The sequence below is a fragment of the Penicillium cosmopolitanum genome (genome assembly GCF_028827165.1).
Source record: "Penicillium cosmopolitanum strain IBT 29677 chromosome Unknown utg000006l:49.0-5199605.0:1.0-5204138.0, whole genome shotgun sequence".
NCBI classification, from domain to species: domain Eukaryota; kingdom Fungi; phylum Ascomycota; class Eurotiomycetes; order Eurotiales; family Aspergillaceae; genus Penicillium; species Penicillium cosmopolitanum.
This window is the reverse complement of record NW_026622676.1, coordinates 1,401,940-1,426,974: the sequence shown is the minus strand read 5'-3', so window position 1 is coordinate 1,426,974 and position 25,035 is coordinate 1,401,940. Positions and strand designations below refer to the sequence as shown.

Genomic DNA, 25,035 nt, shown 5'->3' with positions numbered 1-25,035 from the left:
CAAATTATGGCTCGGCATTTCCACTACGGAGTACGCTCCGGAGCTTTGATGCAACTCGACGCAATAGCATCAATAAGAAATTCTCCACCATTCGCAACGGGCCACTGGGGGCATGAACAAAGGGGAAAAAAGAAATCCAATGCACGGTTCACGCCCATACACAGTCAAATCTCCGTCCTGGGAGCGGACCGAGACGCCACCGCAAAGGACTGACAAGGATGATGATGGGGAAAAAAAGTATTCTATTTTTTTGGGCTCTTTTTTGTGGTGGCTTTTTCGTTTTTTTCTCATTTGTTCCGCCCTCCCCCTTAGTTGAGGATCGTGCCCCAATTTTCGACCTTCACGCCTCGTGGTGTGGTGTCGACAGCTCCATAGAGACGTGGCCGTTGCCGTTGAAGGGGAAAAAAGGGGGCGCTGGAACTCTCCGAGTAGTGGGGATTCATCGGGGTAATCTGCCCGATCTCCAGGCTCATGAGAATTAGTTGACAGCTGGGCTGGACTTGGTAGCTACGGAGTATGTATTTTCTTTGCTTTTTTTTCTCCCTTCTTAATTTAAGTGCTTGAGAAAGTTTTCCTCTATGGAGCAATTTCAATATGTGCCCGCTTTTTATCTGGTCTTTTTTTTCTTCTTTGCTCGAGTTTGTTTCGCCACAAATGTTGGGAAATAGGATAACCAAAAAAAATGAGAACACTTCGATCCATGCCAGGCAATCAATCTTGCAGGGTTGCCGGCTGACAGGCCAGGATCAGTGACAACTAGCAAGGGGACAAGCATGCATCAAGACAGAAACGGGCAAGGGGCATGAATCATGCCTGGAATCTCGCAAACGAGGATGGATGGGCCTCTTTCCTTGCCTGTTTAGCACAACAATTTTTTGGAAAGGCTAAAATCCAGACCATCATGATATGGGCCGACCAGGGTGAGGTGAGGGACCACTCTTCCTTCCCCCCTCCCCCTCCCCGAACTCCTCATCGGGGTCGCGCCATGTGTCAGATCTGGGTACATCGTGACCAGGGGATATTGTCCCGTTTTACGTGTTACTAGCTCGGACGGATGGAGATGGAACTATTGTCAACGGTTCGGCTCTAGTAATGTCACTGGACATTCTATGATATAATTCCCGGCAACTTATGAGATGCACGTGAATAGGGCGTGCGCTATTGGGGCAAGGCCAGCATCATAGGCTCCACCATACCCTGCGCTCTGTGCCCAGCTAGGAAAAAAAGAAATTAAAAAAAGAGGCTGCGCCAGAACTTTCTAGGAAACCAGGGCGACGTCAGAATCTCATCGTGGCTTCGAGTGGCAAGTCATAAAGTCACCGTTGCAGGTTACCTAACCAAGTAACTACTTGAACTAGGTTTGACTGAAGGCGAGGAGGGTACGCGGGAGAGTCACCTGGCGCTAGATGTGATTCAACGGGCAGCCTCTGCACGTTCCAATCTGAAGTCCAAGTGCACACGGGAAGTTGAAAGTTTCTTTGGCTCCATTCTCGATGCACATCCCCCATCCTCGTGGAAGAAAACACTTACAGTGTACGAGTACGCACATACATATGTGTGCCATATCATTCCAGTCCCAACACAGAAGCACTCCCGAAACAATGACTTACTCCTTTACCACGACGAGTCATGCGTGGCACCATATAGCCGTTCCGACAGAATGGTTCTTACAGCCTGATGAGACGATGAGGAAAATCCCCATGGCCCGAGGCGGGTGCGGGCAAGCGCTAACATTAATCAAAACAATAACAACCGCCCAAACAAAAAAATGACAATTAAAATTCCATTTTTATTAGAAAGCAAAATAAAATAAATCAAAAAACGGCCCACGATAGTCAAGCCGGACCGTTCCCAGATCCACTCGATAGACCGCCTCGATCGGCGGGGAGGAAAAGGTCAAAATGAGGATTTGAGACTTTCCTCGCTCCTACAGGGACTAGTGTCTCCCGGTCATGACCGGATAAGGGAGTGGTAGGATAAATCAGGAGATGGGGCCATGGGGCATGCAATCCTTTTAAGGTAACTAGTGCACGATACACGAAGATACGCGCCTTCAGGGCGATCCTAACAAGATTGGCGCGTTCTCGCTGCCGAGATTCGCAAGAGGCCGTTTGTTTTTAATTCGATTCTGGGTCCCAATCGTTCCTTAGCTCAATACTGACATGGTCCCATTCTTCTATGCCTTACCTTCCTTCCTCCCTCCCTCTCCATACTAGTGTACGAGTACGCTAAGCAATGGGTCCGAAGTGGGAGAGAGGGTGTCTCTGCTCTGTTTTTTTGTCGACCCACCCACACTGCAGGATGGGTGGATTGATTTACGGTGCAAATCCCGACCGGAGAATTCCCACCCTGGTCTTGTAATCAAAGTAACTCTCCGAGGTCCTCCGCTTTGCTAATATAAGACCTCCGTCTCGGGACGCGCTATAGACAATCTCGAACAGAGTAGGCCCCGATTGCTCGGGGCCGAAATCCATCAACCCGCCGCTTGGATCGAGGTCGATTCATTGGGACCCCCCTGAACTAGTATATCTCATGCTAAAATTGAGACGATGGACTTTCTAGGGAATTACATACCCAGATCCACTTTGTCGATGGACTAACCGTTGCACCTGACATGGCATCTACTTAGTGCATACTAATTCATACAGAGTACAATACCAGCGAAGCTAATGGAATTACCGACTCCAAATTCAACGCTATTATGCCAATCTCCCAGATCGATCACCTTCTGTGGAGATAAATAGCCGGAAGCCGAGGCGATATCCCTCTGTCCCTCGTCGTTAAGCCACGCGATGTGCAGAAATCTCAAATTGAGATCCGCTGCAGTGGAGTCGGGTGGATGCAACTATTGCTCCAGGTTTCTCTGGGCCGTTGTTCGCCAAGAATACTAACATCTAACGGCCCGGAGTCACCATGGAGACCCATGAATCGGGGGATTCTTTTAACAGTGCACGCCGCCATGCAGTAGCTATCTGGTCTGTGCCGAAACAGAACACTCACCGGTAGCGACGGCAAAATCCTCCAAAGTCCTGGCACTAGTATGCCGTGTCTGAATGGAGTCGGAGTGGATTCGGTATAGCGGTGGCGAGGCATTGCGAATGAATACTCCATTCGCATTGCTATGCACGTCCTTCTTTGGTGTCGGGCATATTGCTGAACTTGATTTCGGGATCTACGATAAGCTAGGTACGAAGTACGTATCTGTCGAGTTGGGCTTTTGGTAAAATGCAAGACGTGACATGGCCAAAACGGACGGCGTGAAACCCTTATTCCAATACCAAGTACTTACCGGGGCAAAGTCCCATACTTACATATGTACTAGTACTATGCACATAAGTACAACACGAGCAAAAGGGCGGCGCCAATCCCGAAAGGATCAAAAGACGAGCCTTGTGGCTCACAGACACCGATCCATCTCGCTCGAGCGTCGAACTAGAACACCCGGGGCTCGACCCAAATCGATCAAACGGAAGAGAAGGCTAAAAATGACCACGAAGATTGATTGAAGATGAGCTCTCGACTGTTGCTAGAAAGTCTATCGGTCTGTCCTAAAGAGGGAGGTTGTTTCTGTCTCATCTACCCCTAGTGCGCAACCTAGGCCAGCCCCAAGCTTCAAATCCCGAATATGACAGGCGGAAGGGATCGCCATCAGCCACTCTCTAGCTATGCACCGTCCCGGCCGAAGGATCACCGAGCAGATGGACGGATAGAATCTCCTTGGATTCTGGATATCCCGTTAGGTTCTCCTGCATCGGAAGTGTCTCCGATGAGCCTTGTTTTTTTAATTGCTTTTTTGTGAGGGCATCTAATGCGACCTTGCGCGCGTTCATGCATGATAGGTTTAAACCGACCAGGGAGGATTCCGTGTGATCGACACAACAATGTGATATTTGCGGTGTGCTAATTTTCCAATGCGTACCAGTGCGTACCTCTGTTTCCAGGGGCGGCAAGGAATGATTCGGATGACGGGTTGTTCCTGACAGACTGCAGGATTGAATGACTCTTGCAGTTATAGTGCACATCGACATGTGGGGAAGGAATGCGTTGGAATTGAATCGGCGATGCACATAGTACATAGATATGCCAATTAATAAGCTATCACTGCATAAAGGCACCAGTATGAATTTTTGTAGCCAATCAAGATACAGATTAAAGCCCAGCAATTCTTTGCCTTGCCCCTGATTTTAGAAACGGGCTGTTAAACCAGTATGTATTCCAAATCCGCGGCTTTTGCCCCCCATGATAACTTGAACTAGGGGTTGGCGGTCCGGGGTATGGATCGAACAGATCGATAACCGAGAAACGACACATCAAGAAGCTCAAGCCAGGCTTATGCCTTAAGTTTACAAAACCTTCTTTCTCTCTCTGTGTCTCTTTGCCATGATGTTAAGAATGCCTATATGCAAGCTGCAGGTGCAAGTTCCCATTTGCTTGTGTGACAGCCGCCCGTGCATCGGCCTTTGCATTAGCAACCAGTCTAGACCGCCTTCATGCCCTATTGTTCGCTCCAAGCCCAAAACTGAGTTTTCGTGACAGCTGAGCTACCTGCACCTCGGAAATGCCACAATTTCAAATCAAGGGGGTGGGGTATTTGTCACCGGACAAATGATTGTTGTCTCCGTATTGAGGAGGCAGGTGAGAAAATTCCCATTTCGCCAATCAACGGGTTGGAAAAAAATTATAGGTGGTCTTTTCTTGCGGTAAACCTGTTCGAAGGGCTAAAAACGGTAGCACGAACACTACCAATAGCCTCGGGTGACAAGCCGTTCCCCACTTCATGTTTAGTTTCCTCATTTTTCATCCGGTTCCATGCATGAGCGTTGACTCCACGAGGGAGGAAGCCAACCAGACCCCGCCAGAGGGGAAAAAAGAAATCCATCAAGGAACAAGGGGCAGAGATCCCGCTTCCCAATTGGTTTTACAGGGTTATATTCTCTCCAATCATGAAATCCCTTGGGAAGGAACCCTGACAGGGCAAAAGAAACACTCTAGCTAAGGCGGACACCTCTCAGGCTTGGTCTCGTATGTCCTACCAAGTGGCGACACCAGTGTCGCTCGCTTCAACAGGAAGGAGTCCTTCCAAGCTAGTGAGAGTCCGCGAAATGAGACAGATCCGTGCGATCGACGAAAGCACAACAGCCGAAGGATCGGCAACCTTGCAATCAAATCAACCACCGCGATTATTAGGAGCACATGGGCTGGGCCCCGCTGATCCACGGTACTCGGAACTGTCAGTTCCTTCATGACAGCTTAACGGTTGACCAGGTCCTGGCTCCACTCTGGCACCAAAAACTACAGGGGATCCAACCACCCCTACCAGCCACCGGAGAAGAGGGGCGAACCCGGGCTCCACAAGATTGCGGAAACCAAGTCTTGCTTGCTGGTTCAATGATCCCCGTAATGAGATCCCCGAGCAAGAGCGAGAGAGATACGGAGTAGAGAGGATCCGAATGGAAGAAGAACGCATCGTGATTGATTTTAGGTGCTTGAAGAAGGAAGCGACAACGGAAAGATGGAGAATGTGGAGCCTTTCATTGGTGAAAGCCCCATTCCCCCTCTCCTCTCTTTGCCCCTGGCCCTTGTGCTTCCCCTTCCCCTTCCCCTTCCCCATCAACGGGTATCGAAAGATACGAAAAGAGGCAAGATCCGAGCTGTGGGCGCCGTTACCATTTCCTATTTGGACATGCCCCAGGGCTATCATAGGTGGTCAAAAGATGTATCGTCCATTACTCCGATTTACGAATAGTACTCCGTACTACGAGCATCAATACAAAAGTAACACGCCATCAATTGAACCAGCACGGAGCACAGAAGGGCCTTTCCCAGTGAATTTTTCATTGACTCCTCCCGGGGGCAGCGCGGACAAAGCTCGCTTCCGACAGCACTGGCATTCCGTACTTTTGGCCGGTTCGATGAGTCCACCTCCACCGTCGATGATTACCCATTATGCACAGCTTCCAAGCCGAACTCAAGCTAAGGAACAGATCCCCTTCCCTCCCTGCTTGCTTCCCCAACAGCGAAAGAAGAGGAAGGTGGCGATCTGCATATTACATTCAAGCCGGGGTATGTCTGATTTCATGTGTCACCGAGGTGCTGGTCAGACCTTAACAAAGCCCCCCTAGCGAAAGCAAAAACCGCCTCTACCCATCTTCAGCCGGAGTCCCTGATTCTGTCCGTGAGGATACCACTACTGTACTTCGTACTCTGTACTCGGGATCACCCATGAGTACATCGAAGAAAGAGGGGGGGCAAAGGGTGTGCCACCAAATCCCGATGCTTACTGACGGGGCTAATGGGCGGCACAAGATCCAATGGAATGCCCCTCGTACTTCTGAAGCAAAGGCCTATTGGCCGGCTCTGCTTGATCGGGCGGAGTCGATGGAGGAGACCGTCGAGGAACTCCGATGAAGACGAGGTGTTTCCCTTCGGGTCGCGTGCAGAGTGCATATGCAATGCACGTTTCCGTATGGAGTGCCGTGCGATCGAGTCCATTCGCAATATGACATCTCAATCTGGGCCGCCATGATCGCGGGGGCGACGTCGTAGTGAAGAGCCAAGACTCAGAAGTCCAGGAGCCAGGAGGCTGGAGCATGTCTCGGGCATGGACCGTACGTAGAGTACTCCGTACTGTACTCCGTACTCGTAGACCCTCTTGTTGCCTCTTCTGCACGAATGGCACGATGCGACCTCTCGACGGAGTAAGCTTTAGGCTTTTCTTGAAAACTGGATCGGGTGTAGGTATAGCGCCAAACTGGGTAATCTGACTGGTGCGTTGGTCAAGGTCGGAAATCTCGCGAGATGTGTGCAATGCAGGTAGGTCTAGATGCGACGTTTGACCAGTGTCCACTCTAAACTTAGGCATCCGGCCCTTACAATAGCTATTTGGAATACTGATTTTGTTGACTCCAAAGGCGCATTCTGATACATCGAATGATGCCGTGAAGACCCATTAGTCCCAAACAGGTGGTCAATGGGGTCGATGGGTATAATTTGTACAATCTCAACGCCATGATCATTGGTTAGTCTGGATTCACCTGGTCTACCCCCTGCAGCACTGTCTTGGTCTCAAACATGACGTGAAGTCGTGAACATCGTCATTTCATTTCTCTGAGACTTAAATTGCTCCGTTGAAGTATACCCAAACTCAAAATGGTTTCCTGCATCGTTGCCTTTTTTCCTGCCTCGTCGCCTCGTCGCCTTCTTCTGCGGGCACAAAATGTCACGTGGCGATTACTTCATCCGCGATAAGAAATCTCCGGCCTGAGGCAGAAATGCGGCGCCCATGAGGCAACCATACATCTGATATCATCGAGGCAAGGCGACCCTCAAACCTCTGCTTGCTGTCAAAGAACCCATCATGGCCGCTCGCTCTCGTTTGGTAGATCTTGCTAGTATTCCAACAGTGGCACAGCTCTATCGCACCAAGAAGCTGCTTCCAGGGGAGTCAATCGATTCGGCTTTCCCTCCGTCACAACAACTAAATGACAGCATCGCACTGATTCTCAACGATATCACTAAATTGGACATCGACTGCATCGTCAACGCAGCAAACAACTCCCTCCTTGGCGGCGGAGGTGTCGACGGAGCAATTCACAGGGCCGCAGGGCCGCAGCTCCTGGAAGAGTGCTCCGAGCTCGACGGATGTGATACAGGCGATGCGAAAATCACAAAAGCATACGAGCTGCCTTGTAAAAATGTCATACACACTGTCGGGCCAATCTACTGGGACAGATCTCGGCACCAGAATACCGCTCACCCCGAGACTTTGCTCCGGTCTTGCTATCGAACTAGCATGGAACTTGCGATGCAGCATGGCCTGAAGACCATCGCGTTCCCGGCCATCAGCACTGGGGTATACGGTTACCCTATTGATCTTGCGGCGCGTGCCGTAACGCAGGAGGTCCGCCAATTCTTAGAAACACATGCTGGAGTACCCAATGCCCTGCAACAAGTTATCTTCTGCAATTTCGAGCCTCGGGATATGAATGTGTATGCGCAGATGTTCACGTTCGTACTATCTGTCTTTTATCGTGTGTACATCACGCTGACTTCTTTTAGCCAATTCCTCCCTCCGACTCCTGAAGATCTTCGCATCGCTGATCAAGGTGCCGGTGCCGGTGTTACAAATGGTATTTAGCGACTTGGTCGATTGGCAGACGCCTCGGTGACTTTCTTTGCACCCGTATGATTATCCGGCTGGTATTGTTTCTGGTCTCTTGGATAGCTTTTCTTGGGGCTATTTTGCTGTGGTTCTTGTCACGGTGGCGTACTGGAGAAATGCAGGGAGTTAGGATGTTTGCCGCGTTTTCCAAGTGGATTGCAGGATGGAACAATGTTCAATATGTTTTATTTTCATTTTTACTGCTGTCTTCAATCTGAATTAGAAAAGTCGAACATTAAGAAGTCAAAACGGGAGGTTTTTACTACTAGTACTACTAGTAGTAGTTTTGGTACTATGATTGAGTGCTAGATATTTCTCTGAGGGCTTTACCCTCCACATCATCTAGTACTATCCACTGCCAGTGGCATCCTTTGATTCCGCCCCCGTTACTATATAGTTTCGACCTGCCAGTGGGTACTTGGGTAATACCTCATGTTGTAGCACTACTAGCAGCAGTAGTTCGCAAGCAAGCTATGATTTGAACGTTCCCAATGCCACTAATTTCAAATTTATCTATCAAAATAAAAACAAAATCCTTCGAGTTAGCATTGGTAGTATAAATTATTGACTCAATGCGCAAGCAAGACAAACAGTGCAAACACCGGAGCTCATGAATTCCGCCCGCAACCTCACCAACAACCAAATCTTGCGAAACATCGCTATAGCACGCATTCCTCAGAAAGCCATGATGACAAGCTCTTGATATCACCCAAATCACATCTAATTACCCTCCCTACATCAGACACGGACCCACCCCCCTCCCCCCGGCACCAGCTCAAAATGGCCAAACCACCCAACCAACCCAACTTCCGCATCCTATCCCCAAACGCCGCCAAAAACCTCGCGCAAAAGAAGAAGCCCGTCCCTGGCGGGACGGGACAAGGCCAGAACCAGACCCTCAGCGCACAGTCAACGCCAGAGCCAAACATCCAGGGCCCGAAACTCACACCGAAACGACCTTTCAGTGCCTTCTTCTCTAATCTCCGACAACGCTATGCCGCGCTCCCCAGACCAGTCCAGCGCACATGTCGCGGGCTTCGGATCCTGGCGCCCCTCGTGCCGATCAGCCTGTTCTTCTCGGAACACGTTATGCAGGTAATGTGGGTTCGGGGACCGTCAATGACACCCTACCTCAACGAAGATTATCACGAAAACCACACGAAAAGTGATATGGTGCTGGTCAGCATGATGCCGTCGCGGGTTTGGCCGTGGGAGAGAACAAGACGGTTAGAGAGGGGGATGGTGGTTACATTCCGGTATGTATCATGTCTGTCAGACAGAGTTGGTTCCGATTTGGGAATCTCAATGCCTCACAGTCAAGGAAATTTAAACTGGAAATATTTGCTAACTTGATTATACCAACAGGTCTCCCGCCAATTCCTCACACATCGCTATAAAACGTGTCGTCGGTCTTCCTGGTGACCGTGTTATGACCCGCAAACCTTGTCTGAAAGAGTCTCAAATCGTTCCGTTCAATCATGTCTGGCTGGAGGGGGATGCTTCAGATCCAGAGCGAACTCTGGATAGTAATACCTACGGACCGGTCAGTATTAGTCTTCTTACCGGTCGGGTGTTTGCGATCCTGGGCCCGCGGATGAGGTGGTTAAATTGGGCGGATTGGGAAGATGGAAAGCTGGACAATGGTACCTCGGAAGGAAAGAATTATAGGCAGGCTACACGGGACAGAGTCATGAAGGAGGCTGTGAATATGGAGAATCAAAGCTTGGATTAATTTATTGGCGCAGGGGTATAGAGGCTCGACTACGCGTTGCATGTTCTCTGTGATGGCGCTGGGCGCTGTGTACATATATGGAGTTGTTTTGTGGGATATCATTGTATTGTTATGATCATGCTGTACTAGTCACCTGGGCATATATGTATAATCTCAAAAGTGTGACCAGATATCAAAACCAAAGACCCGAAATGCTATGCGTGTTTCTGCTGGGAAAAAATGGTATACTTAAAATGAATGTAAGGAAGAAAATAGAAATGCAAAAAGAAGTTATTGAGAAACAATCCGGATATCTTCCGGCTTCTCTTCCTGTAGTCGATCGATCTCAGACGAGATGCTCAAAACCCATTGATCTTTCTCGACACGACTACGTGCCTTGAAAACGATCGTTCGACCGTGTTTTCCTAGGGTCGTCACATGTCTTAAAGAGCGCTTGGCTTTGCCCTGGGCGCCTGTTTCCTGGGCTCGAAATAGGCTTTTCTTGGTGGGCTGCCAGAGAACGAATGTGATTGCGGTGTCCTCATCTCGGCTGGTAAAGACGTCCGATGAAAGATATGCACGTGGAAGTGCGTGCAGGCCTGGGTTATTACTATCGAAAGTTTGGTTGGCATACAACAGATCATTCTCCGTGACAAGTCCAGAATAGATGTAGCAGTCATTCAAATCGATCGTTGTTTCATGCTCTTGGTGGATATGCGGAACCACGACACCGTTCCCTTTACGCAGCGTACTACGGAAGACGAGCAGCTTGCCCGCAGTGAGAAGAACATGGCACTTCGTAAAAGTTGTATGACGGCGAGGCTTGCGATAAAGTTGTCCGGACATCTAATTAGAAAATTTAGTTGATATTCAAGAGCAAAGAGTTCATCGGAACACAAACCTTTATTGTTCGACAACCAGACAAAGCACACATGTTGTGCAAATGAGGCGATGCTTCTGCCTTTTTTACCTCCCATTTCTTTGCAAACTGACCCACAACTGATTCCATTTCTTCGTCGATCTCCAAGAGCTTGAGATTCCGGTTCCGCACAGCCTGAAGCTCAGCTGCATCGTCGGCGTGGCGCATCCTCCAGTATTTGACCAAAGTGTCAAGTCGCTTGATCCATTCGTCACGAGTGAAAGCATCATAGGCCTGCAAGCGGATAACCAGGCCATTTTCTAGAGTCATTTCAAATGTTTTGTCATCGTCAAACTCCCTGGTCGCACCGTCTTCTTGTCGAGAATCAGTGGGTTCGGGTTGGAAATCCACGGCCGGCCCTTCTCCAATATTTGGATCGGCAGGACTACTGCCACGCTGGACAATGCGCACACCTGTCACTCGGCATAAATCAATATATCCATCAGCCTGACTCATATTGTGGATATTTCTCTGTTTCTGGGCGTAGGCTTCCTCGTCATGTCGTTGAACAAACTCGTCATTTCCGTTGGTGAGCCAAGATATTTCGCCATCATCGATAGGGTATGGGTCAATATCCCAAGACATCGGCATCTCGTTCAAGATTTGGCGAGAAGTTGGAATACCCGATTCCTCGTCCATACAAGCTGAGGCAAACTTTGGCGGCGTTGGAGGGAATGCCTTTGCTGGCCTGCAGAATAGCAAGTAATGATCCTGAGTGAAAAAATACAACCTCTTGAAGAACATCTTGTTCATCCTTTGGTGCATGCCCTTCTGCGATGTAAGTCGAATCAAGAACCCCTCGATTGGCGGTGGCTCTTGCTCCTTCTCCCCCGACTGCTTGATTGCCGTCGAATAATGGTGTCGTGGGCGTAGCTCAAGGTCGTGGGACGACTGCATTGCAATCGATCCATACATGTTTTCTTCATTCACACCGAAGATCCATTCCAAACGATCGTATCGCTTCCAAGCAAGTCCCATTTTTTCTGTCTTTGACCAAGCATGCAGCACCTCGGCCCATTCCGGGCGACCCTCGAGCATTTCCATGCAGCCTCGAATAATGGATGTTGCGGCAAACCGTTCGTCACCCGCAGATCGGCTGAGGATAGTGGTATGTCTGCCATCATCATTTTTCGTCCCCATTCGAGCCTCCAATTGTTCGAAAGGGTTTTTAAAGACCAGAGATACCCTCTAGATCGGGGACATTGATGGGAAGTTTTGTTGGACGTCGCCAGCCAAGAACCTGCCGAATGAAGGTGTACCACTCTGCAGCATGTGCTGTCGATTTGGGGCGTATGATGTATATCTTAGTCCCACGCTTCCGGGGATACCAGACCACGATAGTCTTGTCCAAGGTAGAGTAAAGGTTGACGCTGGTGTTTTTATGGTTCAACCGCACCTCATAGTAAGGAGCCGTCTTGCTGTTCGGCTTTGACATATCAGGGATGACGCGTGTTCGATACATCTGCAGTGAAAATGGCGCATGCTCAGCGGAGCCCTTTCTGCAAACCACTAGGAACTCGCGCCATTTATCCAAAGTCCGTGTTTCCATTCGAAGGCTGTCGTTCTCCGTGTAATCGCTTGGTAGCTTTTCCTTTGGCGTTTCTTCTACGAGAACTAGCATTCTCTCGGCCTTGATGATTTCGCCATCCTGTATCTTGCGACGACGGGGTCGATTCGCAACAATTGCCCCTTCCCGTCTTAGAAATTCGAGATCGTAATCTTTCTTGCTTGTCTATGACATTGTCGTTGATGTTATATTTGGCCATTTTTCGGGTAAATCGTCGCGGCATATATCCATCTTGTGGGACATCTTCGTGTAGTGCATCGTCTTCGTTCTGGGGCTCTTGACGATCCAGCGTGAAACGGGAGAGTCCAGAGCGGTCGCTTTTGAGTCTTTTCTGGGGCTTGGGCCTAGCCTTTAGCAGGTGTGTTGTTGAGTCCGCTTCACTAGCAACCGCAGAAGGGGTCGACACCATTGGACTCTGCTGACTCGGACCGGCAACGCTCAAGTTTTGTGAATCTGATGATACCGGTCGCTGGCTAGGTTGCAAGACAGCTGCATGGATAGTCGACGTAGACGCGTTTGAGTTTGCGAAGCTAGAGGCGTCTTCCCTGGCCGTAACGAATGACGTTGAAGCGTCTCCACTGTCGTAAACCCCATGTGATGTGCTAGCAATCGACCTGGCGTTCGGCCGTGGTGTCTCATCCGAGTCTTCTTCATCTTGCTCCTGGTCTTCATCTTGTTCCTGATCTTCGGATGTGATGTCATTGTCATTGTCAGTGTTAGTTATTTCTCCTGACTCTGGCTCAGGGTGAGTCAAGGTGCGAAGTTCTCCTGATGGTTCCTCATCCGGCTCCTGCAGTTGCTCCTCGCTTTCATCCTCGTCCGTGGAGTCAATATTCGTGTGAGTGAAGGTAAGAGCAACCCCTTCCTCCTCCCCCACCTCGGCAGGAGCCGACGATGGCTCCGCTTGGCCCGTCGGATGATCACTTCCCAGGGTTCTTTGGGTATAATGAGATGCAATTGGGTCGACCGAAAAGGATAAGGTCTGTGAGGTATAGTTCTTGAAGCGGAGCCTCGATTTGTACCAAGATTTCCGATGACCATGGATCCAACCCTCTGGAATCGGACCGATGAAAAAACGGCGGCTTGTCATATGCAAGTGATGAGCGGAGGCATAGCGCTGTTAATATGTAACGAGGAGATTATTAGTTCTGAGTGGATACCGATTGTGTGGTTCACCAGGTTTAACCCACCAGCTTCTGATCCGTGTAGGACCCTATTGGCAGGCCCTGGTAGCTCTCATGGGGAGGACTGTGGGGGGGCTTCGGCTTCTGCTTCTGCTTCTGCCCGTGCCGCGCCGCTGGCCTGGTCGGAACTGCTCATAGCACAGGACGATTGCCCACCCGGAGAATGAGCATTGAACAAGGGGGTGGGACATCAAGAAAGAGAGAAGAAGGCGCGGGGGAAGATCATTCAGGCACCACTTTGGGAGGAGAAAAAAGCATACGAGTAGGGCGATCGATCGAAGATCGTGATGCAACAGGCAAAAGATGATGTCATATTGGGGAATGCCAAACAGTGCAAACCTCCCCGAGGGTCCTGAAAACAGACGATAAGGTCACGTTGGATAAGGTCACGTGGGACATGGCATGATCGACACCGTGTTTGCACTGTTTGCCTTCAGGGTTGCCCCGAGGTGGCTTGCGTGGCAGTGGCAGCGGTGAGTGACAGCGGGACAGCTGTTGTTTCCATTTAGATACTCCGACTACAGTACTACTCTTCACCCCAGGTTATCTCCAATTTCAATTCCAATTCCTATTCCTATTCCTATACACACAATCACCATGTCTACCTCTTGGCTTGAATCCATCAAGGGCCAGTCCTTTGAGAATGTCACTGTCGATGCCAGCGGCAACATCAACACAGAGGAGTTCATCCGAGCTGCCAAATCCCTCGTCACTCTGTTTGGTAAGTACCCTCTTCTTCCTTGCATGCTTATCGTGAGGCCTAATCCGGTTGATCCTGCAGAGCGCATTGGCGGCATTGCATTGAACAGTGTCAAGGATGACATGACCAACAACATTGCCGTATGTCCCCCTCGCCTCGCCCCGCCCCCTCCCCCGTCTCCGTCAATTGGATATTGTTGGGCCAAATGTTGACAATTGGAACAGAAAGTCGAGAAGCGCTTCAACGAGGCTCCCGCCGAGTCCCAGACCTGCAAGATCTTGTCAAGAACGACAAGTCCAAGAAGGCCGCCCAGGGTCTTTTCTGGCTCAAGCTGTAAGATCGTCACTTCCATTGCCCCTCTACCCTCTATCCAATTCCCCTCAGAACGGTTGCTGATATAGTGCGTCATTAGTGCTCTTGACCTCACTGCCACCGCCATTCGCCGCAACCTCGATGACCCCGTCGAGGAGCTCAACACCTCCTTCACCTCTGCCTACAATGACGTCCTGAAACCCCACCACAACTTCCTCGCCAAGAAGGCATTTGGCTTCGCCATGAACTCCGTACCATACCGCAAGGACTTCTATGCCAAGATCGGCGTCTCTCCCTACGAGCTCAGTGCCGAGCAAGAGCAGTTCAGCGCGGAGCAGCTCAAGGGTGTCAAGGACCAGCTTAACAGCCCCTTGACTCCCGAGATTGCAGCTCTGAAGAATGTTGTGACTATTCTGAACAACTTTGACGACCTCACAAAGTGCAAATGATCTGTCTATTAGCCATTGAAAGTATCAGCGATGCAAATTATACAATGTACATATCGATTCTTTCTCCGCGGGTGGTTCATGTCCGTTGTAGCGAAATGTGAAAACCGAACATTTCTTTTCGAGAGATGAATACAGCCTGTTTCTTTTGTGTATCCGTAGAGGAGAAGTGGCAGTCAACATTTACAGTTGGGCACTAAAAATATAAGCATCACGGGATCAAGCTTAACTCCGCAAGCGTGCTACAGCTATGCGTACATGCGATTCTCGGAATCGGGCCGATATTTTCTTCAGATAGCAACTTGCGCGCCGCTGGATGTGGAGCCAGGTACGGAGTGCTTTGCACCCCGTTCATACTAGTAGTCGGACAACCTGTGCAGTTTCATATCTCTTTCAATGGGGACAGTGACAGTACATAAGACCAAGCTCATTCTCCAGTGCCGTTTCACTAGCTTCAACGATCATCTTTGAATACGAGCAACTAGCGGTTGGGTTGCATCGATGGACAGAAAATCCCCGGAACAGGGTAAAGGAGAACCACATGGCTAACGTATGTTCCATGGTAGGGTCCAATGGGCTTTTACCATCTGGACACCGGCAGAGACTGAAGGTAGCTCCAAATATAGGTCGCAAAATCAGAACGGCGATCGAACTTTTAATTAAACAGATATCCACCAGGGAATAGAGGATATGGAGGCCTCGAACCTAGCTTTGAATGTTCTCCCCGGGTTGAGGGATAAGGGACTTTCGCAGAACAAGAGTTTTAGCAGGAAGTTTCTGTTGTCATGTAGTCGATTTCAGATGCAATGGTTGCGAATTTCTGATCTTTTAGTTACTAGTGATTCGAGTTTCGTTTCATTGAAAGTAAGTTGTAACAATGTCTTTGTTGCGCTTGCAAAATGATGCAGCCTCGTAACGTGCCAGGCGGCATCTCTGCATAACCCTAATGATCCACCACCCACCTGTCTTAACGGTGGAGACGCCAGAATTGTCAGGTAATCTCCGACTGCAGATCATGCCAACTTCGTGCTGGCGGAGGCTTCTACAGAGTAGTATGCATGTACGAAATCCAGAGTGATCGGCTGAACAGGGTACCCATCACTTGCCGATTGTCATGAATCAGGTCTCAGAATGTACCGGGTCAACTGTTATCAAGAAGATCTCGATTCCAATATCGAGATACATACCCAGGGTGGACGTGCTCGATCGATTGATTCCACCAGTTCTTCCTAACGAGCACGGTATCATTCGCCTTCCTCACTTCACCTTTGCCACATTTTATTAACATGTGTGTACGGAGTACTCATACCTCGGATCTCGCCAGCAATTACCAGTATCCTTAGCTAACCGAGACCTTCCTTCCCCTCCCGTCAAACTATTGCCGGTACGCCTTCGCAACCGAAGGGGATAAGAAAGAAATCGTCAGCCGCCAAGGGGGGCACGGGGATCACGGATCCACGGAGAATATCGTCCTAAGGCCCTGTTCGTCCTAGGGTGGCAACGGTCTCCCCCCCTTTCGACACGACTTCGAGCGGTCGAACAGACTAGCTAGTCTCTGCATGTGGAGGCGAAGACCAAGGCTCCACTCTCTGGCCAAGATTCGCACACGCTCGTTGGAAGAACCCATGGAAGCCCTTTGGCAGCCGAACTTGTTTGAGTGATGTCGCCGATGTTCCCGACGATGAAACTCGCGGAGGCTGTAGGTGGGCGGCCTGAGCGGGTGGTAGTGTACAATTCCATATGGCCATAGCAGGGAATGGTGGACTTGTGGAAGAGCTAGAACCAAGGCACTGTTAGGTACCGGCAGGCACTGGTAGGCCACATGGCAACGCCACGAGAAATAGGAAATGTCTCTGAGCCAAACAATTGATGCGCAAATGAAATCCACTCAATGGTCATTTGTCTTGTGCAAGGGCAAGGTTTTTGGCTGCTAGGTTGCCTTCTTCGTGCAACCTTCTCTCCGGGTTGGGGTTTTTTGACTTTTGTACCTCCACAATGTGTCCATGGAACGGCCTCAAGTTCACGCGACACTCGAAGCCACATTGAGAAATCTGGAGTTGAAAGGGTTTCGATGACAGCTGCATTGCGACCTTCTAGCTTTTTTCTATTGGATCCTTTTTCCCCAATTCACCAACCAAATTCTCATAGTTCAGGGTCATCTAAGTTTGACCCCACAACCCATCCCGTGGGTTCACCTTGAGATTGCCGATGCGGGTCGCAAGTGTTTTGGGTCTTGTTGATCAGTTTGATCATGGTAGCCGCGAGGCTCAGAAAAATGTATCTTGCGTGTCTAGCCCCAGAGACTAAGGACGGAGAAGGACGCCAACGCCGTGACGACCCGCTTGGACGGCGGCCAAACCCCCTTCTCGCCACTAATGGCCGCTGGATGGCGGTGCTTGGCTAGTGATTTGATTCTTCGCCGCTTCTCTTCTCCTTCTTTTCTCCTTATACACAATTCTTGATTGGCAATCTTGAGAGGGAGTTCTGAGGTCTCTGCAATTCTACTCTGGGTAGACGATGAATCTCGATTAATACAGTCTCTGATCCCGGCCACCACAATGCTACCCTTGGAAGGTCGCAGTCTATCGATCTTCATTGTCACAACTATCTTCTTGGGATTCTCTTTCATTGCAGTTTGCCTGAGATGTTTTGTCCGGCTCAAGATCGTCAAGGCCTTTGGCTGGGATGATGCGCTGATGGTGTTTGCCATGGTAATTCCACCTCACACGGCATGCATGGATCTGTTTCCTTGTACTGACACTTTGCGATGCGACAGCTCTTGAACGTTCTCTTTGCACTATGTGGTATCACAGGCGCTTTTTACGGAATCGGTCAAAAATCCATAACACTTGCCCCAGTCGCTGATGGAGGACGAGGCACTATGGAGACCGCCATGTTTGTATGCTCAACCCGATCCAGTCTAAGCTCATGCATACAAGAATGAAGGCTAATTATACCAGTGGTGGTGGCTTGGTCAAACAAGCTACGTTTGGGTATGCGCTGTCTGCAAGTGTTCTATCGCCGTCGCCCTTCTCCGTCTTACTGTTTCCCGTCTGCACCGTTCAATCCTTTGGGGCGTCATTGCTGTGACCACGATTATTGGCCTGATATTCTGGTTCATGTTGACTTTACAATGTCACCCCGTTTCCTTCTTCTGGCAACGAGCCCGAGGTCTTACCAACGGCACTTGTATGGATCTCGACAGCGTTATCGCCATTGCCTACGTTTACAGTGTGACTGCCACATGTTGTGACTTTACCCTCGGCATACTGCCAGTCTTCCTGGTGTGGAACTTACAAATGAATATACGCACGAAGGCTGCGCTGGCCAGTATCTTGGGCATGGGTTGCGTCGCAAGTGCCGCTGTCATCATTCGAATTCCCTACCTGCACGACTACAAGGACCCGGACTTCTTATGTAAGTATTTCATTCAAATCTCCAGGTCATCCCCATTCGAGTCCCACAATACACGAGTCAAATTTCGAGAAAGCACTATACTAACAACATCTTCCACCCCAGACGCAACCTCCAACATCTCGATCTGGTCCAATGTCGAAGCTAGCCTGGGCATCGCAGCAGGCAGCCTCGTCACCCTTCGCCCCCTATTCCGCTGGTTTCGCGACCCCAGCTCTGCAGGAACTCGGAGCAAGCGTACCGGTAACAGTGTCCCGCTCTCGAGCGTGAACGTTGTGCGGTCGGATCCCTCCGGGCCCCAGTATTGGCGCCCGGACCTAGACCCAGAGGATTCACATGCTGTGATCACCACGATCCACACCTCGAATCAGGGGAGCAGCCGAACCAGTAGCCAGGAAGATCTCAATCCTAAGCCAAATCACGGGACGTTTTTTAGCGGCGTGAATGTGCAAAAGACGTTCTTTGTTTCGGAGGATGATACTTCATAGGGATCTGAGAGGAGTGGTATATTAGTATAGTATAATAATTTTTCTCTCTGAAAAAAAAAATGTAAATGAATAATTGAGTTACTGATTACGAGTCCTCGGAATATACTTTAGCTCCGATTGTCAAAAATTCCAATTTGGCCCCGCGGATGTACTTGAAATGTCAGTTTCAGTGTCACGGTGGTAAATAGGGTTCGATAGTTGGTGTTTCTACAGTCAAACTTGAAATATAATGCTAGTCCATGCGTTCTACATACATTCCTTTTTCCAGGATTTAGAGAAATGGGTAACCTCCCGCCAAACACGAGTATTGACATTACTAGTAGTACGAAGTAGTACTACTTCGTTCCTAGTACTATGCACCCCGTATACCAGTATGTAGTACAAATGCCGGCAATTATAGAGTTAGATGGGCATGGAATTATTGTATGTGTAACTTTGGGATCCCTGTCTCGATCTATGTAATAGCTCCCCATAATCCCACAGCCAAGCCATTGGCGAATCCTTCGATGCGCCATATCCGCAAATCCGGGACTAGTTAAATCGAAGAGCATGGCAATCTGATAATCACGTGAAGAAGGTACTGAGATATTCATATCTTTTAATAATAATGAAATTCTCGGGCATGGTGCACTCAGATTGCGCTTCAGTATAGCCGAGCCGGTAGTGTTGGCACGCCTTGGGCCATTACGTGGATTGAATCTAGTCGTGCTTCATCTAGCCAAAATCTGCTCCCCCAAACAACAGCCCTGCCGGGCTAGCTCAATCGGTAGAGCGTGAGACTCTTAATCTCAAGGTTGGGGGTTCGACCCCCCCCGTTCGGCTATTCCTACAATCCTTACCTGAGATATCTTTTTGCTTCCCTGTCGGAATCAATGGAAGGAGTTTGCTGGATTTATTTCATATTTTTACCAATTTTTAAATGGTGGTAAGCAGGTAGGGTAGGAGAGTCTGCGAATACAATGTGTCTTATGGTGGTGTTCCACAGGAGGATACAAGATTCAAGTTATACTCTATCTACTGATTTCGATGAGAACACACCATCCATTGCAGAAATGCATAATGCAAGATATTATTCTTAACTTTAATTGAAGTCATGAAGTCAATCAAATCAGCCAATGGGACATACTCACACAATCATCATATACATACACACTTCTTGTAGTTCATAGTTCATGCTTCCTGCCAAGCCACTAGTGCCTCAGGCCACAAGGACGTAAGGCTCCACCGCATCATCACCGCGGCTCCAAGTCAACAACTCCAACTCTATCTCCAACTGCAACTGTCCCTTCGGGCAACCTTCTTTCAACCCTAGGGCTGAAACGTTTACTTTTTCACCTGCTTCTCATGTCCCCGTAATCATGTCCCGGAGGACGCTGGGTGGCGGCCGTGTCTTGGGCACTCCGAGTGCGCTCTCAGCCCCGTCCCCGTCCCCGCAGCCGAAGAGGGTACTATCGCCAGCTGCTAGCAGCGTCTCTCTAAGCTCGCAGACCTCTGTATCACAGTTCTCCTCGACCACTCAAGACCTCACCTCGCGCATATCCTTAGAGAATGGCAACACTTCGATATCCGCGCCGCCCGCCGCTCCCGGGGCGCAGCTATCATGCCCGATCTGCAGCGAAGAAATGGTATGTTTACCTCCCAGCATATTGGCGCATAAAGCTTGAACCATTAAAATATTGTATATTGACTGCTACTAGGTGACTCTTCTTCAACTTAATAGGTACAATAGCAACATCCACTTCCCCCCCTATATTTCCTTCAGCCCCTCCATTAACATGTCCGCAGACATCTCGACGACCTTCACCAAAACTTGGAGGATGGCACACAGGATGAGGTCAAGGACTGGTTCAAGATCCAGATGGAAAAAGCAAAAAGATTTCAGCCACTGGCCGTGTTAAACCAAAAGCTCAAGGGTCTGGATGTATTCGAGTCGAATGAGAATCAAGCATCCTCGGTCTCGAGCCGTCCACTGGCTTCTCACTCCCATATACCAACCCCAAACCCCCGAAACTACTCGACCCCGAAGACCTCATTACAAAGGAACACTGGCAAGCTGCTTGTATGTACGACGTGTGTTTGGAACCTTCATGCGGACAACGATTAAATGCCACCAATGGATGTGTGAATTGTCGGAAATGTGGGAAACTCTTTTGCGAAGAACATACAATGTACCAGATGAAGCTTTCGCGGTCGGCACACCACGAACCTATCAGAGGTATTTGGGCTCGTGTCTGCGAGACTTGCTATAAATCGAGGGAGGGTTACAACGATCACAATGGTTTGTTTTTCAAAAACCCCATGCCTGGCTACCAAGCTCATAAAAGTATTAGGAGCATCGAGAGATAAAATGGCTTCGTTTAAATCCATCCGGCAGCAAATGGTTGATAAGGATCTCCTGGAAGTTTCGCGCCTCGAAAAGCGATTAACGCGACTCACACAATTATTGGCGAGTCTACCACCCGATCAAGTTCAACCCAGCGCAACGAAACTATTTTCCATTGGATGGCAAAGTGACCAGCGAAAGACCCTGGAGCAGACGGTTGTAAGCTGGCAGGATGATGCTAGTGTGTCGCGGTGTCCCTTCTGCCAGCAGGACTTTTCAGGGTATTCCTTTCGGAGGCACCATTGCAGAACTTGTGGGCGAGTTGTTTGCGGCGACGTTGGAACTGGTTGCTCTAGTGAAGTTGGGCTGAGCATTACACCTGGTACGCTGCTAATACTTGTCGTCTCCGGCCGACTGTTTCTAACATTTTCAATAGTTTCGAAATCGTCAGAAAAAGTAGCCGCTAACAATCTGCTCAATATCGACGTGAGACTTTGCAAAGATTGCAAGTCTACGTTGTTTGATCGGCGCGACTTTGAGGCTGATATCACGCACAAACCTCCGGAAGCCAGGTCTTACGACAATCTGATCCAGTTCGAGAGAGGAATCCGCTTGCACTTGCCTGAATTCCAGAAACTCCTCTCCGCGCTCCAGTATGTCTACAACATCATCTTGACCGAAACCCTACTAACGATGTTCCAGGGATCCAAGACGCCCGCCTTCGTCAGCTCAAATAGCAGATGCATCCAAAGTCCGCAAGCGACTTATGGATTCTTTCGCAAAATATGATGTTGCGGCTCGACGAATCCGCGACCTACCCACCAACTCCCCCACCCAACAGCGCTTGCAAAAGGCCATCTACCAACAAGCCAGCAGTTTCCTCCACCTCCATATGTTACCTCTGAAAGCCCTACCCAAGGTCCTGAAACATGCACCGTCGAACGGAGGACGCATGTCTAGCCCCGCCACATCGTCACCAAACACGCCAGTAAACGGCTCACCGGCACCTGGTGCTAAGCCCCAGGATTCCGCACTTGCATCCATTAAATATAACAATCGTGTCGCCGCCAGCGGAAGCACCAGCAGCCTCGCAAGCGATACAAGCAGCGCCGTATCGGCGCTCGAAGCAGAAGAAAAATCGCTACGCGATAGACTCATTGTCCTGAGAAGAACAGAAATTCTTCGTATCCGAGATGATCGCCGATGCCAACCGTCGCCGAAAATTCGACGAGGTGAGCAGTCTTGCCGTCAACGTCGAGGACCTGAGTCGTGAAATCGACCGAGTGAACGGGATGCTAGCTGGGCTGGATTTCGAAGGCGTCTACACGGGAAACCTTCAAGCGAGCGCTTGAATTTCTTTTTCAGGCAGTATTTACTCGTCCTTCTTTTACCATTTTTTTACCTTTTGCACAGATGCATGGCAGGGCGTCTTGTCATGCCGTTCGTTCTCTCTCTCCCTTTTGTTCCTGCCCTGTCGCTGGTTCTTAGTGGGCATTGCCAACCCTCTTTCGATGATCTTTGCATAGCATCGGGCGTTTTAACGGTCGTTGGAATATATAATGAAATTACATTCGCTATACTCAGTATTCTCCTAGATGATTGTGTAGAAGCTAGCCAGTGCCAGTATGGGAACATTCAAGTTAAAGCCAAAAACTAGTACTACTAGTAGATAATAAACGGCGAAATACTTGAAGATAGGGAAACTTGAAGCCCTAGGTGCCAGTAGTAGTTAGTAGCCTTCCAAGGTTCAAAGAAAAATGAAACCAACTAGTGCGGTGTGATTTAAGTTGGCATATTGAAATTCATAAAAATTACTGCCATAGCAAATTATTTTAATGTTCTATAATGAACAGCAAAAATGAATACGTTATCAGTGGAAAGATCATAATATTTTCTTGCACGCTAAGAAACAAGAGTTGAACTCATCGAAATAAAATATTTTTAGACGATTTGATAGATTTCTTCAACTTTTTTTTCTTCTGCTGAGTCGAATACTGGTCCAACCCGGAGATTTCAAGTTTTCTTTCAATCTGTTCTGTACAAAAAGGAGGAGGCTCATAGCGTCATATCTCTATACATTTGAATGCCTTGACAAGGCAAATAATTCTTTAAATTTCCCAGCACCCGCCAGGCCTTGGGATCTACCGCTCATAGTCGCGGTGATAGCTGGTGCCGGTATTAGGGTTATCATACTCTCGATGAACATGAGTAGTTCCATCGTCGCGGCGATCAACATCTCGGTGTCTGTAGACGCCACTCGGATCGAGGCGCTCACGATGATGTCGTCGGGAACTATCAGTGCGATAGTCGAGATGTTGATCATAGGCACCGCTGCTGGGGTCATAGGCCGTTGTGCCATAGCCAGTGTCGTAAGTTGTGCCGTATGTATTGCCTACAGCATCGGTGCCATATCCCGTAGTTCCAAAGCCGGTAGTTCCATAGTTTCCGTAGCCGGTTGCATCGAAGGTTGTTCCGTTTGTCTCGTATGATGTTCCAATTGTATCGTATGTAGCTCCGGTTGTGTCATAATCGTAATTTTCGGTGTAGGTGGAATTGCCGTAGCGATCAGTCATTTTGGATGTTATTGCGTGATCAAGATTATTTGGTCAAAGAAAGGTCTGTCTTGAAAAGAATTTGGTGGTCTTGGATCAGAACAAGATGGGCGTGGTCGACGCTGGATTCTTATAATGCAATGTGGCGTTGGATATCACTGCATGACTTTGAATTGACATCATCTTGGCTGGGAGAGGAATTCGTTAGAAATGAGGCGATATACGTGACTCGAATAAATGAGATAGAAAATTATCACAGTAGCTACGAACTGGGCTTATTGGCTACATTTTCTGGGGATATGTGTTCGAGACCGTCGCCCCAGGAGGCGCATGTTGTTGAAACAACCATGGTTACGGATAACCAAGTCAATGAACCATCTGCCAACAACAAAATACAACATCTCATAATTTGCTCTTGAGTGCTTATTCGATTACGAAACTGATTAAAGTCTCTCACTGGGAGCCTGTGATAGTAGCGCACCATAATGCTTTCTTCGTGATGGTTGGAGGAGGCATGTGGCGAGACAATGTTTAGAGCTGGTTTGGATATTGCCACCACCATCAGGCATATCCTATCAATCTGTATCCATTAGACAAATGTTTGAATCAAAATTAAATTTTAAAGTAGTCAAAGAATCATACTTGACATGTTGCCGGCATGTAAGCAATGATCTAAAGTGGAAGGGTCGTAAGCGGACTAGATTTTCTACAACATTTTAGAAGAACAGTGCGCAGTCCTCTTGCGGGTTCATGACTTGGCGGTCGTGCATGCCCTGAAAGCAAGAGATATAGATACGCTCATTGGCACCAGAGGCCTCAATGAGGATATCGTAGTAGTTAGCGAGGTTGATACCGGCCTTCTGCTCAATGGCGCGGTTAAAGACATCAAAAGCTCGCGCTTGACATTGGCATTGCCGGTTGCTCGACCCATCATAACCGCCAAGGAGCTCATAGACTCTAGGATAATCGATTGCAATGGTGGGAGAGGAGAGTTCATTGGGGTGAGTATTTGGATGTTTTTTTAGGCAAAACGATGTGGTGTACAGTAGTCCTTCCTGGAGAACAAAGGAGCATGAAAAACTGCCAGTGTCCTTGGGCATGCAGTATCTTTGAATGTACTCGGCTTACACTCTAGGCAGCGACTAGCTTCTAGAATTGATCTAGTTTGGGAGAAGACAATTCAAAACCCAGCTATTATTGCTGTAGCCATGTATCAAATGCGATACTTGAATTATAACTATGTTTTACAGCGCTGATA

General features: G+C 49.0%; 9 protein-coding genes across 9 annotated transcripts; 5 read left to right on the top strand and 4 right to left on the bottom strand.

Moving 5' to 3' along the window:
- Window positions 1-7,357: 7,357 nt before the first annotated feature.
- Window positions 7,358-8,137, top strand: N7509_005072 (macro domain-containing protein; the record flags this gene model as incomplete). Its single annotated transcript, XM_056629709.1, has 2 exons — window positions 7,358-8,007; window positions 8,059-8,137. 2 exons carry the CDS (start codon window positions 7,358-7,360, stop codon window positions 8,135-8,137), a joined length of 729 nt encoding a protein of 242 aa, XP_056489011.1.
- An 804-nt stretch (window positions 8,138-8,941) lies between these two features.
- N7509_005071 (putative mitochondrial inner membrane protease subunit Imp2) lies at window positions 8,942-9,893 on the top strand (the record flags this gene model as incomplete). Its single annotated transcript, XM_056629708.1, has 2 exons — window positions 8,942-9,417; window positions 9,527-9,893. The coding sequence occupies 2 exons, from the start codon at window positions 8,942-8,944 to the stop codon at window positions 9,891-9,893; spliced, it is 843 nt and encodes a 280-aa protein (XP_056489010.1).
- Window positions 9,894-10,163: 270 nt separating this feature from the next.
- Window positions 10,164-11,931, bottom strand: N7509_005070 (uncharacterized protein; the record flags this gene model as incomplete). The annotated part of the gene is made up of 2 exons (XM_056629707.1): window positions 10,164-10,718; window positions 10,774-11,931. The coding sequence occupies 2 exons, from the start codon at window positions 11,929-11,931 to the stop codon at window positions 10,164-10,166; spliced, it is 1,713 nt and encodes a 570-aa protein (XP_056489009.1).
- Window positions 11,932-11,959: 28 nt separating this feature from the next.
- Window positions 11,960-13,448, bottom strand: N7509_005069 (uncharacterized protein; the record flags this gene model as incomplete). The annotated part of the gene is made up of 2 exons (XM_056629706.1): window positions 11,960-12,523; window positions 12,600-13,448. 2 exons carry the CDS (start codon window positions 13,446-13,448, stop codon window positions 11,960-11,962), a joined length of 1,413 nt encoding a protein of 470 aa, XP_056489008.1.
- Window positions 13,449-14,139: 691 nt separating this feature from the next.
- N7509_005068 (GLTP domain-containing protein) lies at window positions 14,140-15,003 on the top strand (the record flags this gene model as incomplete). The annotated part of the gene is made up of 4 exons (XM_056629705.1): window positions 14,140-14,263; window positions 14,324-14,423; window positions 14,471-14,575; window positions 14,655-15,003. 4 exons carry the CDS (start codon window positions 14,140-14,142, stop codon window positions 15,001-15,003), a joined length of 678 nt encoding a protein of 225 aa, XP_056489007.1.
- A 2,555-nt stretch (window positions 15,004-17,558) lies between these two features.
- N7509_005067 (uncharacterized protein) lies at window positions 17,559-18,902 on the top strand (the record flags this gene model as incomplete). Its single annotated transcript, XM_056629704.1, has 4 exons — window positions 17,559-17,711; window positions 17,777-17,899; window positions 17,961-18,417; window positions 18,520-18,902. 4 exons carry the CDS (start codon window positions 17,559-17,561, stop codon window positions 18,900-18,902), a joined length of 1,116 nt encoding a protein of 371 aa, XP_056489006.1.
- A 1,358-nt stretch (window positions 18,903-20,260) lies between these two features.
- N7509_005066 (uncharacterized protein) lies at window positions 20,261-22,577 on the top strand (the record flags this gene model as incomplete). Its single annotated transcript, XM_056629703.1, has 7 exons — window positions 20,261-20,527; window positions 20,600-20,622; window positions 20,688-20,961; window positions 21,078-21,180; window positions 21,233-21,878; window positions 21,928-22,336; window positions 22,401-22,577. The coding sequence occupies 7 exons, from the start codon at window positions 20,261-20,263 to the stop codon at window positions 22,575-22,577; spliced, it is 1,899 nt and encodes a 632-aa protein (XP_056489005.1).
- A 789-nt stretch (window positions 22,578-23,366) lies between these two features.
- Window positions 23,367-23,798, bottom strand: N7509_005065 (uncharacterized protein; the record flags this gene model as incomplete). The annotated part of the gene is made up of 1 exon (XM_056629702.1): window positions 23,367-23,798. One exon carries the CDS (start codon window positions 23,796-23,798, stop codon window positions 23,367-23,369), a length of 432 nt encoding a protein of 143 aa, XP_056489004.1.
- A 695-nt stretch (window positions 23,799-24,493) lies between these two features.
- N7509_005064 (uncharacterized protein) lies at window positions 24,494-24,877 on the bottom strand (the record flags this gene model as incomplete). The annotated part of the gene is made up of 1 exon (XM_056629701.1): window positions 24,494-24,877. One exon carries the CDS (start codon window positions 24,875-24,877, stop codon window positions 24,494-24,496), a length of 384 nt encoding a protein of 127 aa, XP_056489003.1.
- Window positions 24,878-25,035: the final 158 nt, after the last annotated feature.